A 17630-nucleotide genomic window follows, 5' to 3' on the forward strand; every position below is an offset into this window, starting at 1 on the left:
AAAAAAAAAAAAAAAAAACAATCTACCAAATACCGTCATCTGCAGTTGTCTGCAGAGGAGGCCAAGAACCTCAGCACATATGTGAAACCAGAGTACCAACCAATCCACTTAGTGCATTTTCCATCCTAAGCACTTACACATACCATGGCCACAGTTTTTGCAATTTGAGGTGTGACAACAAAACTAGCATGGATTTTTCTTTCATCACAATTTCATAGATTTGCTCCCACCTTAGCAACCTGAGTATACAGGTTTTTTCCTTTCCTTATTAACTCATGAATTTTCCCCTTTTCACTTAAATGAAGCACTTCCTTCCTTCCTCTTTCTTTCTTTAAAAATTTTTTTTTGTGGTACAGGGGATTGAATTCAGGGTCTTGTACATGCTAAGCAAGCACTCTACCACTGAGCTGCATCCCCAGCCAGGAAGCACTTTAAAGCTTCTGTTTGGTATGTCCAAGCAGTGCCACTGTTGTAATCTAGAGCCATTATCAAATACAGTAAGGGTTACTTAAACACAAGCACAGTTATATGTCAATAATCAATCTCTATATATCAATCTGCAGACACCTGATCCTACTCCCTGAGACAGGTGCTGAGTGAGCAGCAGGAAGTAGTATATCTGGTTCAGTGGTGGTGGGCAGAGGGAGGATTCACTTCCAGGTCAACAAAGTGGGAGATTTCATCACACTACTCAGAATAAAATACAATTTAAAACTTGAGTTGCTTATTCCTAGAATTTTCCATTTAATATATTCAGACTGTGGTTAACTCTAGAGTAATTGAAATCTCAGAAAGTAAAACTATGGATAAGTGGTAGACTACTGTATTTAAATATAAGGACGACAAGATTAAGTGTGCACTCATTCCTGAACATCTACAGAAGGTATTTTCACAAAGAACATTCTGTCTTTTCTTTTTCTCCTTTCTCCTAAAAGCTGAATGTCGTTTATCATCCACCACCCACCTACCTACCATCAAAAATGTTTTATTTCAAAAAAAAAAACAACAAGAAAACTGCATTAGCAAAAAGAGAAAGCAAAGAAAATCTAAGGGTCCACTGAGGAGGCACTGGGTAAAGTATGATATAGCTCCACATTTAAATGTTACATACAAGAAAGAATAAAGATGCTCTCTATACACTGATATGGGAAGATCTCCAGAATGCAATTTCAAGTGAAAAAAGTAACAGAGAATATTATACATATATGTTACCAGTGAAAAAAGGGAAGGGGAGGGGTAAACCACGGATGCATACTCATATTCATGCAGATAACTGAACAATAACACAAGCAAGTGGTTATTAATGAGACAATGGTAGAAGGAAGTGAATAGAGTCAACAGGATAATGTGAGACTTTGTAGGGTACCTTTTTTTTATATTGAAATATGTAACCATATAACATGCTCATTAATAAAAATAAAATAGAAATTGTAACCTCAGGAAGGTTGTCATATTCAGTAGAGCATGCATTTGGCTTGCTGTGCATTAAAATTTACATTTTGAAAACAGATTCCAAGTTCCCACTTAACAAGATTCGTACTTGGTAGGTTTATATCTGGGTACAACTTATGTATATAAACATTTTTAAACTTCCCAGGTGCTTCTGATGCAGACATTACTGAACAACTGGTTCACACCAATACTCTCATTTTACAAGTATGGAAAGTAGGATCAAACAAGATCAGACAATGGTAAGTAGATCTGGCTCAGAACCAGGTCTTTTTACCCAATCCATAGAAAAGTTCTTTCTACTTATCAGCAGCTATAGATTTCATTTGTTCCTTCTCCCCAACTCTAAATTCTTTTTTTTTTTTTTTTCTTTTGGTGCCAGGAATCGAACTCACCTTGCACTTGCCAGGCAGGTGTTGTACTACTGAGCTACATCCCCACGCCGTCTAAATTCTTATAGCAACTGCCTAGAGTTTTTCAAATAGCCCATTAACAAAATTCTATCAATGGCCATAGATGTAGTCCACATATCTGTTGTATTCTAAAATGTTTAAATATAAGTTTTCTATTCCAGTTTTAATTTTTTTTCCCTACTTGGGATTGAATCCAGAGCCTGTGCATGGTAGGTGAGCAATTTAACACTGAGCTACCCACCCACCACCCCAAAAGTTAGTATTTTAAGATTTCTTTAGCCTTTTAAATTTTAAACCAGTAGGAGTCAGGACCGTGTGATTCTCTTTGCTTGGATTCACACACGAAGTGGGGATCTGACTGAAAAAACTGGTAAGAACTGGTTTTGAACAGATCGTGGAACAATTTTGGTGGTCACTGTCCAGAGAGGGTTGGCAAATACACAAAGACAACAGTGACATTACACAGACTACATGTTTACATCAAAATAATAAATGAGAGTAAATGAATCCCATGACATAGCACCTCAAACACCCCTAGTTTCTAGGTGTGGTGGGGCTCACCTATAATCCCAGTGCCTGGGAAGCTGCGGCAGGAGGATCCCTTGAGCTGGCCTGGGCTACACAGTGCATTCAAAGCCAACCTGAACTACACAGTGAGATCTTATCTCAAAACACCAGAACATGCTTAGTCATCCTCCCTCTGTTCACTTACACACACATTCAATGAGTGTTTAGTAAGTACCAGTGCACCAGGAGGTGCTGTGCTAAACCCCAAGTGAGAGGTAAAGATAAAGGCACACGCCCTGCCCATGGGGGCCTCTCTGTGTCACCATGCAGAGATGTGAGGAGTGACAGTGTACCCTGAGTAGTGCTGATGGACACACATAGCCATGGACTCCATGTACTCCTGCCGTGGGGTCCTGCAGAGCTCAGGGGGCTCCTCTTCTGCTTCATAATATGGCCTGGTCATGGTCTTTCAGTCTCGGTGATGCAGTGATGACCCACAGTAAGCAGTCACAGCAGACCCGGAAATAGGTTACTCCTACAAGCTTTCGGGGAATGCAGGTGCCCTGGCTGAGATGGCTACAACTGGCAGCAGTCCAGCCTTACCTTCCACTCACTTATCTGAGAGTTCAGGGGGGTACCTCATGCACTACTCGCCAGATGGAGGGGCCTTGGAGAGAGACAGCACACTCCTATAACCAGCCCAGGCTGCTTCCTCCCGCAGGGTGTCTTGCTTTCCATCATCTTTGGCAATCCAGGCAGAGAGATGGCATCTGAAGGATGTGGTGACCACAGAGGGCCAGACTTCTACTTCCCATGCTGTCGGGGACATCTGGCCACAGGCATTCAGAGGAGTCCAGCCAGGCATGGTGCCACACACCTGTAATTCCAGCATTCAAGAGTCTGAGGCAGGAGGACCACTGTAAATTTGAAGCCAGTCTGGGCTACACAGTGAGTCCAAGGCCAGCCTAGACTATAGAATAAGACCCTGTCTCAGAAAACAAGAGGAGCCCGCCAACAACACTCAGACCCAGAAGTACCCACTGCCTCTTCCTTCTTCCCTGTTTCTGTGAAGTATGTTCCCCATATTGGCCACTGTGGGTCAATTCTGGAAGTGGGTTGCATCTCTGGGTTCAGACTCTGTCACATTATGCAGTCACATGAAGGATACTGTATGACTCCTAACTGGTCTCACTGAATCCTTCCCACCCAGAACTACATCCTCTATGGCTACTGGGGAGTCACAGGGGGAGAAAGGAGGCTGAACCTCAAAGGCCTGGCATTCTGGCTTTATTTGCTTGGTTAACATGCATAGTCTGTCAGCCTCGTGACAGAAACAGTTTGATTAGTAAATCTTTAAGATTTGGCTCAATGATTTTTATAAATTTAATTTTATAAATACTCCTGTGATTAAAAAAAAAGTGTATGGCCAGGCATAGTGGCACATGCCTGTCATTCCAGCACTTGGGAGGCTGAGGCAGGAGGACCACCACCCGTTCCAGGCTGGCTTAGGCTACACAGTGAGTTCAAAGCCAATCTAAAACCTCTTAGTGAGACCCTGCCTTAACAAATAAACAAAATTAGAGGATGAATTCATCCTTTGAAAATGAAATTTTAAAGTGACTATCCCGATTTTACTTTTTAATAAATATACTAAACTTAAATTTCTCATTGTATATTTCCACAGATCACTGACACATAGGAAAAAAAACCCTAAGCCCCTCCCAAATGTGTACAAAAAAAAAAGCTCTCCATTTTCTGTATCATCTTCTCTTTTTCACATATCAACTTGTTAATATAAAAAAAGTTTCTGTTTAGCAAAGTATAAAAACATAGCCACAATGTCATGTGCCCCAGACACATCGGATCAGGATGGCACCAATACCTGTCAGTCCTGTGCCACTTCTAGGCACTCTCTGAGCCCAGCGATGAGTGAGATTCTGCTTTCCTGTCTTCAGATGTCCATGCTGGTTTCTATGGATATCCTTAGGGTCACACTCTGAAAATCTTGGATGAACGTCAGGAAGCAAAAAATGAAACCAAAGGCCGCTGTCCACTCGAAGATGGCGCTGACGAGGTAATACACGTAATCCTTTTCTTTCAGATTCCACTTCAACTTGGTGATAGAGATCAGGGAGGCACAGGCAATCATGGGGAGGACAGCTGCACAGGACACCACAGAGATGGCCATCCGCACGTGGCACATGTACAGGCTGTACCACTGGGGACAGGACTTGTAGGAGATGACCGACTGCAGGAGGATGTTCATCATGCCGCACACGAAGGCAAAGCAGGGTGCCACCATCATGAACCATGGCCACAGTCAGCTCCTGGAAGTTGGCCATGATGTCCATGCCAATGCAGCCCACCAGACCGAGGGCTAGGGACACCAAGTTGAGGACGGGCATGCTAATGTAGCTGGTGTCATTCTGCTTCTCCAAGATTTTATACCTCGTGTACATTGTGGCCGTGCACAGAAACGCAGAGAAGTTTATCATGAATCCAAAAAAACCGCTCTCGGGAGGGGCTGATCCTGTATCACCGATGTAAGGCAGGAAGGGGTTCACGTGCCCAGATAGCACGGCCACCACGTAGGAGATCATGACTGCAGCTGATGACCAGGTCACCAGCATGAAGGGGTGAAGGCCATGCCCTGCAGGAAGCACCACATGGTGTGGTGTGGTTGCTGGGGGAGGGGGGGTGCCTGGGCCGGAAGCAGGAAGGGGTCCTCAGAGTAGCAGTATGCCGAGACCAGGGCGAGAGCAGGAGATGTGTGGGCAGGGCTGGAGGGCTATTTCAAAAGAGCGAGGTCACAAACTACAAGTATTGCACGTAGCGCCCGCGCGTGACACCTGTGGGCCACAGGGCCCAGGCCTTCATAATTCTGAGACATTATTCTTTAGATCCACTATACAAAACGTAGAAAAATTTAACAAAATACAGCTAATCACAGGTTCACTATTTAGTCAAAGACAATCATCATCAGCATCTTAATCTACTTAAATTATGTCAATTGTATCAAATTTAGTCATAAAATAACCTATAATAAAATTAGGATGAGTTTCCTCTGTACATAGTGCCATTTTTGAACAAATAAACTTGGCTAATACTGTACAAGAAGGTCTTACTAAATCTTAAGTAAGCCAAATTGCATCTTTTTAATCCAGGTTATTCACATACACTCGGTAATTGTAACATCAAAGCATGAATAGCCCGAGAGTAGGAAGTATATTACCTCTTCTGAAACTGCCACAGACTGTAGCAATGTATTCAGAATCCAGTTTTTTAACTTCACTTAGTACAATATCCTAATAGAAGAAAAATTAAGTCAGTATTCCAAAAATGGCTTTCCATGGTGACATTCTCAATACTAATCAAAGAACACAATTCAGCGCACTCTTACTTGCATTTGTAACATCTCTTCACGAGGGATTCTTTTTTCAAAGTCCTCAAAATATCTATAAGGGCAAAACATTTTTGTAAATTTAATCTCTTTAAAAATTAAACTGCCTACACACTGAGTATTATCCTTATACCAACAGATCATTCTCATAAGTTTTACAAATCAAGTATAAAATACATTGAGAAGACAATAGTAAAAGTGGGGCAGGGTGTCTATTCTTGAAGTTAATTCTTTGTAATATTTCAGAGACTCTAAACTATTTGAGTCCGGTTCACATAATAAGAGTAAATAGATATATTTCAAAGTAGACTTTCTCTACTGGTAAGTCTACCACTGGGGACAGGACTTCTGAACTGTAGACTATTCTCTACTGGTAAGTCAACGGGTTATAATTTATTGCTTGTGAATCCTGCAAATATACTATGGAAGAAGTGCTAGTGTACTACTGCATAGTAGCATGATTTACATAAAAACAGCACAGTTTATGTCAAAAAGTTAGAAAGGATTTTGAGTATGTTCACCACAAAAAAATGATATTTGGGGAGATATGTTTAACTTGATTTACATATTATAAAATGTATATATATATCAAAACATCACATCACACCTCACAAATATGTATAATTACATATTTAAATTAAAAATAACACCAAAAATCCTGCAAAATTGTATTTGAAAATATTATCCTAACAACACAGATAAACTCAGATGCTAAGTGAAAAAACCCAGTCACAAAAAAACACATATTAGCCACAACAGATCATTAATATGACATTATATTCATTGTATGACACATTCAGAATAGGCAATCTGTGGAGACAGACATGAGTGGCTGGTTGTCCAGGGCTGAGGAAGGTGAAGAAACTGTGTGTGCGATGAATGGGGAATGGCTGTTAAGGTGCACAGGGTTCTTCTGGGATAATAAAAATATCCTGAAACTGACTACAATGGTTGCACAACTCTATGGCTATAGCAAAAATCATTAAACTCTATAGTTTAAATGGTTGAATTGCATCTCAAAAAGGCGGCTATAAAGATATTTCACGTGAAATAATGTCTAAGCAAATGTCTAAAATTGATAATGTACCTGTTCAAAACCAGTTTTCAGGAAGACCAAGTAAACTCATTTACTACTGAAATGCAAGGAAAGTGAGAACCACACCATCCCACTGCTACTGGTACTACTCTTAGAATAGTAACATAAATTTAAATATATTTTGGTAAGGCATCAACAGGAAAGTTCAGAAGGTTACTGGTACATATAGCACTTACTATCATCAGAAATGATTCCTATCTAGCACACAAAACAATTACTGGTACTGACACAGGAACATGCTCATTAGTTATTCTTATGCTGCTACTTAGGTGTTTGTATTCTTTTTTTAAAACCTAGTTTTTCTGTTTGATGTTCTTCTCAGGCAGACTATAAACCCCTTAAAAGCTACACCAAACTGCTTACAACCTTATCTCAGACATAGCACACTGCTTTGTACAACACAAAGTAAGCACCCCTCATCTGCCTGATGTACTCAGTTCTACTTATCTTAGCAGAAAGCTCCCTACTAAAGTCAAGAGAATAAGGGAAATCCTCAAAAACAAGTATGAGAACTAGAAAGCAATAATAAAATGTGTGAAAATAGAAATAAACTCCACAAGAGTCTGCAATAAATTCAGCATTTCCAAACTAAAAAATTGTTACTTTAGCTAAGTGTGAAGAATTATGATATATAAAGAATGTTTATAAACACTTTTTACTTTTACTTCTCAAGTATCAAAAGAATATTTGCTATCTTACTTTAGCCCAATTCGTTGATGATGGTTCAATTTATCTTCATTTTTCCTGAGATCTGAATAGAAGATAGAGTTGAGGTGTTAATTTAAATATTTTTTTGGAAAAACTGAACTCCTTAGCTCTTTTACAAAAAACTACTGAGGTGAAATGATTTTGGAAACAGAGAAAAAACTTTCTACTTAAAAACTAGATAAAATGGCTCTTCAAATCAACGTAAAACTAATGGCTGACTTCATGATCATTTTTATTTACTGAATCAAAATAAGATTAAGAGTTGCATGAAACAGTAGGTAAAATATATCAGGAATTATATCAAATTTTACTGGCTATAGCAAAAAGCAACCTTAAAAGAACCAATGCTATTCAATTTACTGTTCATAGCAATAGTAGGAACAACTTCTGAAGACTTTATGATTAACTGAGTTCATTCATATTGCACATTTGTTCATCTATTTCCTTCAATTAGTACTGACTAATGATTTCTGCTAAAAATCCTGTTGAAAGTAAAAGCACTGGGTTATCTTCATTTTTTTAATCTGCAAAAACCGTCATAATATTATGTCTTAAGACTAAAAGTGAGTTAGTTCTATTGGGTACTTTTCCTTTTCTAGGTCTAAGAACAGTAGTGAGCTTTGTTTAAAGAAACAGCAAGAGAAGTATACTTTAAAAGCAGTTCCTACAATTAACCTTATATTCGCAAATGCATGTGTTCCCTCTGGATATATAAAACAGAAAGTAAGCATCTTCATGACACATACAGCATTTAATATCTCCCACACAAAACATTTTAGTATATGTTTTAAAGTGAACTGGAATATTGAGTTTATCATATAGATATCAAGTTATATTACTTATCTGAATTATGAAATATAAACACCAGAAAAGTAGAGCTTTGATACTACCATGAATAACTTTGAGAAGCCCACAAATTCTAGTTTCCTTTAGCCAGTCATCTCACTCAGATAAAGCACAAAACCATACATCCCCTCTAAGATACACAGAACTCACTCTCTCTAGTCGTATGACTCAGACAAATTCTGATTAGTAATACTACTGATGAATAATGTCTTATGGGAGTCAGTTACCATTTTTAAGTACTTGCTATGTATCTAGCACTCTGCTAAGTGTTTGATTACTACATTAAACATTTTCCTTAAACTTAATATAGCAGTCTTATAAATTTAACCTGTATTCATGCGGACAGGTACAAAATGAGGTACAAAATACCCATTTACATCAGTCTTCAAAACCTGTCCACCTGCCAGGCGTGTGGCGCACACCTGTAATCCCAGCACTCGGGAGGCTGAGGCAGGAAGATCGTTGCAAGTTTGAGGCCAGCCTGGGCTATAAAGTGAGCTCAAGGTCAGCTTGAGCTGCATATCGAGACCCTGTCTCAAAAAGACCAAAAAAAAAAAAAAAAAAAAACCTGTCCACCTAACACTGGGGCTGTTCATAAGTAGCTGAACCCACAAATACTAAACTCCAAATGCCACAGATGTAATGAATCCATATGTATAGAATATGCCCTTCCTTGGGAAGCATGAATATAGGTTAAATTTATAAGACTGCTATATTAAGTTTAAGGAAAATGTTTTACACTTACTTGACTTGGGCTCTATTTTTATTACTTCCTTAAAAGAAAAAATTCCTTCAATAAGATTTACAAATCTCTAACAAAAATCTTTCTCAATATACAGAGATTTTAGTCTGATATATAAGACTTTGCCTAAAATTTTATTATAGAAACAAAGCAATTTACATCTTCTAAAAATTTGCAAATTATAACTATTTCATTGTCTTACAGTTTATTTCTTGCTCTTCCTGATTTTGAGTTATAAACTTAAACATGTTTAAGATGGGAAATTCGAACTATTTCCTATGCCTATTCTATATTGCAGAGTTAAAATAAATTTTTCAAATTTGCATTTGTTAGTGCATTAACAGTCCTTTGGGACTATATTTAACCTGGAATCAGTAACCTATGGTATCACTCACCTTCTAATGTTTTAATTCCTTCATCTACAAACTTCCTTGCAGCAGATGGACTATACAGAAAGAAACACATTATTTCAATATCAGGTAAAACTCAGGGTCTTTGTAACAACTAAACATCTTCTATGCCAAATCTAAGAGGTAGGGCTGGGGATATAGCTCAGCCACACAAGTGCCTGCCTGGCAAGCACAAGGTCCTGAGTTGGATTCCCGGTACCACCCCTCTCCAAAAAAAGAGAGATTGATTAAGCTAAACAAGACCTGATAAAATGTTTCATGGTTACTTTAGTAATGTTCAATTTTATCCAAAGTAAGGATTTCTGAAACTTCAATTATTAGGAAGACAACCATGCACTTGGGAATGAAAAAAGATACCTAAGCAGCTAGCCATCATAATGGTCATATACTGTATGGACATCTGAGCACTTGAAAACTGTTCATTCATTTAGCTAAGGTCTACTGAGGAACCTATTACATGACAAATACTCTGCTGAAAATATGGCATAAATAAGACAAATCACAACCATGGTCTTTATCCACTTATATCCAGTGGTTTTGAATTCCCAAGGAGAGTATGCCCATTTTCAGTACACTATGTTTAAGAATTTATTACACTGTAGAATAACTTTCATCAGAAATGCAGCCTTTAATACCTAAACGAATGCCTTATTCCATGAAGGTAAGAGGTAAGTAAAGTCTTATGGCCTTCATATTTCCATGTTAATCTTTCCTTTGTCCAGTGTCAAAGAAGCTACCTTCCTTGCTAGCTCAAATTTTAAGACAAAGATTCCTTCATTAAAAACTGTCTGAAAGGGGCTGGGGATTTAGCTCAGCGGCAAAGTGCCTGCCTGGCAAGTGCAAGGTCGTGAGTTCGGTTCCCGGTACCGGAGAAAAACCAAAAAAAAAACAAAAAAACAAAAAAAAAACTGTCTGAAAGCTGGCTCCAAATTATAAGGTGCTATGGATAAAAGTTTAAGTGCTTAAGATAAACATGCTCAAAGAAGCAGAAGAGCATGATCTGAATGGGGCAGTAAGACATTCTCAGCAACTGGAGTTTTGAGGAAGGAAGGAATTGTTCCTGGCTAGAGAATCAAAGTGGTTCATGAAGGAGGTGACATTTGCCTGGTATATGCTTTTACAATGGAGGCAGCACCTGACAAACTAGGCTTGGACCGTAAAGAAGGGTGATCATATTGGAAGGTGCATTGTACAAGCAAAGGTACAAACATAGATAGAATACAGGTTTGGAAGAGAAGCAACATCTAAGTTACAAAAGCACAGGCTTTCCAGAGAAATAGCATGTTGGCTGGCTGACATAAAAAATAAAACCAATTTACAGCTGTATCTGCTTACCCAATGCCACTAACTCGAGTCAAGAAATTGATGGATGAACTCGTATCATCTTGCCGAATCTAAGGGAAAAAAATGGTCAACAATGATTTAGGAATGCTTTGACAAGGTAAATGATCTCACTGGGAATATAACAGTATGCTATAAAAGACGAAGAACCATTTACATTTGCATGGATAACCCAGACAGAAGTATTCATATATAACATAGATAGTTATAGGTAGCAGAGCAGCTGAGGATGTCCCATCTCTAATTTATTCAATGCTTTCCAAAATTTTTGCCTGTGGAATAGCTCAGTGACAGAGTAAATGCTTAGCATGGACCTGGGTTCAATTTCTAGGACCAAACAATTAAATGAATTTCTTTTCCTTTAAATTGACATACACACATATGTGACATATATATGCATATATATATATATATACATTTATCATGTATAACATGATATTTTGAAGTATACATATGTTGTAGAATGGTTAAATCTAGGTAATTAACAAATGCATGGCCTCTCATAGTTATTTTTATGGTGAAAACATTTAATATCTACTCCACATTTTCAATTTCTCAATACTTTTAAAAGGCTTATTCATAAAAGACAAAAAATCATTAGGATGAATAAAGTCATAAAAATGCTTGGGAGAGTTTAAGCACAGAAATTCTAAATGACAATGATCTTTTAGTCAAAGTTATCATCTCTTTTCTGAATGGTACAGAAAATGAAGAGCCAATACTACCATCAATGCTAGCAGTTGCTTAAATGTCACATAAAGTGAAAAAAATTGTGCGTGTGTGTGTGTGTGTGTGTGTGTGCGCGCGCACATGTGGTTTTTGTTTTAAATGGTGTCTCATCATGTTGCTAAGCCTGGTCTCAAATTCATGAGCTAACGTATTCCTCCCACACAGCCTCCTGAGGATAGCTGGACTATAGGAATATAGTACTACACCAGGCTAATACTTGAAAATTTTATAGAGCAATATTCAGATGCTTAGAAACAGAATACATAAAGCCATAAAGTTCTTTCATATCTTTTCCTTCTGAGTCTCACTAGACTGAGTGACATCAATCACCATGACACATGACAGCTGCCATAAAAGAAGCTACTATAATCAAATAAGTGAACAAATAAGTTAAATTTTACCTTTTCCAGTTTACGCAATTTTCCTGTTGCTAAAAACTCATCAATTTTTTCAGCAATTTTTGTTCCTACTCCAGGCTATAAAGAAAATTAAAAGAGATATAGATGTATTATTTACCAAATCACTAAAACATAAAATAAAAAATGAAAAACAAATGATCATTTGATAAGTTTTAAGATAAAGGACACAGAAATCTGAACCCTAGTAATAAATTCTCCCAGAGCCAAAATGCTTAAATGACAGGCAAAAGAGAAACCCTAACAAAATAAATGACTCTGGTTTATTTAAAATTAATTTTTGGCCAGGCGTGGTGGTGCATGCCTGTACTCGCAGCACTCAGGAAGCTGAGGCAGGAGGATTGTTGTGAGTTTGAGACCAGCATGGGCTACAAAGTGAGCTCAAGGCCAGCCTGAACTGCATAGCAAGACCCTGTCTCAAAAAGACCAAAGATAATAATAATAATTTCTGAAAAAAAATTTTCTGTTGTAGAAAAATCTACAAAGAATATTAAATCACTCCTCAATCTCACTGATCTGAAAATTAAGATCACATGAGCCTTATCCCCTAATATCTGTGACATAGTGAGTTCTCTTCTGCTTACAAATATACGTACATACTTATGTATTTTTTCTAAGTACGTTATGAACAAATTTTCATATCAATAAATTAACTACAGTATCTTCAGTGGCTGCACAGTATATCACTGTATAAATGTATAATTTACCAAACGAACACTCTACACAGTGGCATCATGAACTTCCTTTAAAGCACAGGTTCTTAAACTCCAGCATATATCAGCACATGGAGGAGAGGAGGACAGACAGGATCAAATGGGACTGATCACTTTGTCAAGGGGAAGGGGAAGAAGCCAAGAATTTGTACTTCTAAATTCCCAGGTACTGCTGTTCTGGTCACCACATTTTGAGAACCACAAATGCACAGTCCAACATAGTATACCAGGCACATGTGACAATTTAAGTGGAATTAAAGTTGTAAATTTTTCAGTTACATTGGCCTCATTTCAAGAACCCAGTAACCAAATGCAAGTAGCTCATGACTGGAGCAGTGCTCCAGAATGTAAGCTCTAAAGGGCAGAGAGCCTATCTTCACTGCGTTATCCCTAGTGCCTGGCAGTAACTCCTTGAAAGTTACGAACTAGGTCGGGTGTGGTGGTGCACGCCTGTAATCCCAGCACTCAGGAAACTGAGGCAGGAGGATCCTTGCAAGTTGGAGACCAGCCTGGGCTACAAAGTGAGCTCAAGGCCAGCCTGAACTGCATAGTGACACCCTGTCTCAAAAAGAAAAAGAAAAAAGAAAAAAAAGACGTGCTACTTACTTCCTACTTTCTCGTGGCCCTATGCTCCCTTCTATATTCTGGGTTTATTTAATGTTTAATAAATGGCCTAAAACTACTGAGTATATATTCAAGTTCTGAAAAGGGAAATTACCAAGTAGAAATGAATGAAAAGGTTTAGGGAAATTAGAAAAGGGAAACTACTGAAGCTTTTCATTTCCTATATCAGATTATTAAAAAAGGTAATTAATTTACAGTGGTGCTAACAATAATTTTATTTTATAATATACTGACCTTAAGCATCACTACAATACATTTTATTCCATAAAATAATGACTTCAAGCAATTTAAACTCAACCTATTTCTTATACCTACCATTCAGAAAAACAAGACATATCTAGAAAATTTTTTTTAGGATTTTTGGAATTACTGCAAAGCCTTTATATGGACTAGATAGGATTGCTCTAAATAGTGAAAAGGAGTAAGTATGTTTTTTATGTTAAGTCTAATCTAATATAAAAGTAGTTTCAGATACTTTTGTATTACTGTTAGAGAAATACCACAATCTCAGATTTGAGAAGATTATCAGAGCTTTTCAGAAATCTTTCTACAATAAAGCTACTTGCAGTATATTTAAGTTTTGAATCATTTGGTAGAATTTAGATAAGCAAAAACAATCTACTAATAGGTAGAATTTCCCAGGATATTCTTAATTGATATTGTTACAAACTACTAGCCCTCTAGAAACTATGACACTACTAGTAAACAGGACCTCATGGAAATTACAAAGAAAAGGGCTAACCACCATAATATGAAAGGGCTTAATCATGTGATTATTAGCAGGTAAGAGCTATTAGGGGACACTAATTCCTATAAGTTCTCATAGCTAGGAATCAGAGAAAAATAGCTAAGAACGACATATACTAGTATCACTCTCCGACACCAAGGTCTTCTTAAGGACCCACATCCAAGGTGAAATTCAGTGTGAGAGTGACAACATGCATACATGGCAAAGTAGAGAAAAAAGCTGTAATTACATACATTTTAAAAATGTTAATCCACCTTTCCTCCAAATAAAAACACCTGAGTTGAAAAGCATGCTTGATAAAAAATTAATTTTATTCTAAGACATCAGGAGCAACCTCTTCAGAGAAATGAGCTTAGTTTTGTGGGAACCCAGAATTTGTACATGCGTGAACTCTTCAGTCAAAGTGCTCACTAAACCTACCAATTTCTTGGCTTCTGCTCCACTCTTGATTTTGTGTGGGTATTTTGCTATAACTGATGCTGCTTTTCTATAAGAAAAAAAAAAAAAAGAAAACAAATTAAAAGTCCATCAAGGCCTTAATTTTCTTTAACTGGTATCTATATACCAAGATAACTAATTCCCCATCTTCATATAAAACTTAAAACTGAGATAGTCAACAGATCACTTACTATATGTTTAACTTTTGAAAGCATCTTGATGTTCCTTTCTATACTTAAATAATAATGCCAATACAACATAATAGAGCTTATGTAACACAATAAAAGCAGTTCTAAAAGGGAAGTTTATAGGCTGAGAACTTCTACACCATAAAAACAAAGCCAGTACAAATAAATAACTTAATGATGCACCTTAAGGTCCTACAAAAACCAGGACAATCCAAACACAAAGCTACTACAAGGAAAGAAATTATAAAAATTATAAATCAATGAAATTGAAACAAAAATACAGAGAGTCAATAAATTGAAGAGCTGGTTCTTCAAAAGAATAAACAAAACAGACAAATCCTTACCAATCTAAACAAAAAAAAAAGGAGAGTAAAGACATGAATCAGTGCAACAAGAAATGAAAAAAGTAGCTGGGCATGGTGGCACATGCCTGTAACCCTAGCACTAGGGAGCCTGAGGGAGGAGGACTGCCCTGAGTTTGAGCCGTCTGGGCTGTAAGAGTGGGTTCAAGGCCATCCTGAATTACAGAGTGAAACAGTCTCAAAAAACCAAAAAGAACTGAAAAACGTGAAATCACAACAGACACTACCAAAATAAAAAAGATTATTAACAATTACTCTGCAAACATGCAAATCAATAAATTGGATAATTCAGAAGAAATGGATAGATTCCTAGGTACATATGAATTACCAACACTAAACCGAGATATAAAGACCCAAACTAATCCAGGCAATTAAACTGAAGCAGTAACAAATAATCTGCCAACTAAGAAAGCCCAGATCCAGACAGGTTCACTGCTGAATTCTACAGAAACTTCAAGGAAGATCTTGCACCAATACTCAAGCTTTTTAATGAAACTGAAAGGGAAAGCGTATTCCTAAAGTCATTTTTGGAAGCTACCATTACCCTAATTCTAAAACCAGTCAAAAAAGAGAAGTATAGACCAATCACTTTAATAAATGTAGATGCAAAAATATCTCAACAAGATATTGACAAATGGAGTGCAACAAATCATCAAAAAGATCATATATGATGACCAAGTAGGCTTCATCCCAGGGATGCAAGGATGGTTTGACATGTGCAAATCCATAAATGTAACTCATCACATAAACAGAAGCAAAGACAAAAATCACACAGTCATCTCAATAGACACAGAAAAAGGTTTTGACAAAATCCAATATCCTCTCATGACAACAAGTAAAGAAGATAGGAATAGAGGGATCTCAATTTGATAAAAGCTGTTTATGACCAATCTATTGCCAACATATTAAATGAGGAAAAACTGAAAGCTTTTCCTCTAAAATCAGAACATAACAAGGATGTTCACCATTACTATACCTGTTCAACACAGTACTTGAAACATCAGCGAGTACTACATACTTGATAGACACATCAGGCAAGAAAAAGAAATAAAAAGGGATATGTACAGGAAAGGAAGAAGTCAAATTAATATTTTCAGATGACAAGATCCTCTACATAGAAGACCAAAAAAATCCAATAAGACTCTTAAATTAATAACCAAATTCAGTAATGTAGGATACAAAAATCAATGCACAAAAATCAACAGTGCTCCTGTACATTAATAATGAACCCACTAAAAAATAAATTTAGAAGAAACACCATTCACAATAGCACCAAGAAAAATTAAATACTTAGTTTTTCCTTTTGTTTTTTTGAGACAGGGTCTCACTATGCAGTTCAGGCTGAGCTGGAGCTCACTTTTTTTTTCTTTTTTGTTTTTTTCCGGTACCAGGGATCGAACTCACAATCTTGCGCTTGCTGGGCAGGCGCTGCTGCTGAGCTAAATCCTCAGCCTCCTGGAGCTCACTTTATAGCCCAGGCTGGTCTCAAACTCACAATGATCCTCCTGCCTCAACCTCTCAAGTGCTGAGATTATAGGCGTGCACCACCACACCTTGAAATACTTAGGAGTTAGCCTAATTAAGGAAATAAAAGACCTCTACAATGAAAACTACAGTACTATACCATGAAAAAGGAAATTCATCAGAAAATAGAAAGATATCTGGGCTGCGGATATAGCTCAGCAGCACAAGCACTTGCCTGGCAAATACAAGGTCCTGAGTTTGATTCCCAGCAAAGTAAAAAAAAAGAAAGATATTTCCTGATCCTGGAAAAGGCAGAACCCAAAAAGGCCATACTTCCAAAAATAATACACAGATTTAACTCAATCTCCCAACCAAAATTCCAACAACATTCTTCACAAACTGGAGAAAACAAACTTAAAATTCACATTGAATCGGAAGAGACCCAGCATAGCAAAAGCAGTCTTGGGTAAAAAGAGCCAAATGAGAGGCATCACAATCCCCAGCCTGAGGTCGTATTACAAAGCTACTGCGATAAACAACAGGGCAGTGACACAAAAATAGACATGAGCATCAGTGGAACAAAACAGAGGATGCAGAAACAATCCCAAGTACATTCAACTATTTGATCTTTGACAAAGGGGCCAAAAACATACATTTGAGGAAAAATAGCCTCTTTAATAAATCATGTTGGAAAAGTTAGCTATCCACATGCAGAAGACTGAATCTGTATCCATATCTCTCACCATGTACTAAACTAAAATCAAAATGGATTAAAGAACTAAATGTTGATACACAAACATTTAACTCACTGGAAGATAAAATAGGTAAAATTTGAAGTCCTAAGCTTAGGCAAGGGCTTTCTGAACAGAACCCTGGTTGCATAGGAAACAGTGCCAAGAATCAACAAATGGGATCAAATTAAAAGCTTCTTAGGGGCTGGGGATTTAGCTCAGCGGCAAAAGCACCTGACTGGCAAGCGCAAGGTCGTGAGTTTGGTTCCCGGTACCAGAGAAAAACAAAAACAAACAAATAAAAG

The 17630-nt window shown here is 37.4% G+C and overlaps 1 protein-coding gene and 1 pseudogene across 1 annotated transcript in view; both read right to left on the reverse strand.

Moving 5' to 3' along the window:
* Polb (polymerase (DNA directed), beta) overlaps window positions 1-17630 on the reverse strand; it is a 53020-nt gene that overhangs the window by 31843 nt on the left and 3547 nt on the right. The window contains exons 3-9 of the mRNA XM_005410509.2: window positions 14563-14629; window positions 12043-12117; window positions 10907-10965; window positions 9557-9606; window positions 7565-7616; window positions 5770-5824; window positions 5602-5674 (exon numbers count right to left, since the gene is read on the reverse strand). Coding sequence (XP_005410566.1) covers window positions 5602-5674; window positions 5770-5824; window positions 7565-7616; window positions 9557-9606; window positions 10907-10965; window positions 12043-12117; window positions 14563-14629 — 431 coding nt within the window. The remainder of the gene's footprint in view (window positions 1-5601; window positions 5675-5769; window positions 5825-7564; window positions 7617-9556; window positions 9607-10906; window positions 10966-12042; window positions 12118-14562; window positions 14630-17630) is intronic.
* On the reverse strand, window positions 2510-5591 carry LOC102008146 (annotated as a pseudogene).

Source organism: Chinchilla lanigera, unplaced genomic scaffold, assembly GCF_000276665.1.
Source record: "Chinchilla lanigera isolate Chin_1 unplaced genomic scaffold, ChiLan1.0 scaffold00135, whole genome shotgun sequence".
Lineage (NCBI taxonomy): Eukaryota > Metazoa > Chordata > Mammalia > Rodentia > Chinchillidae > Chinchilla > Chinchilla lanigera.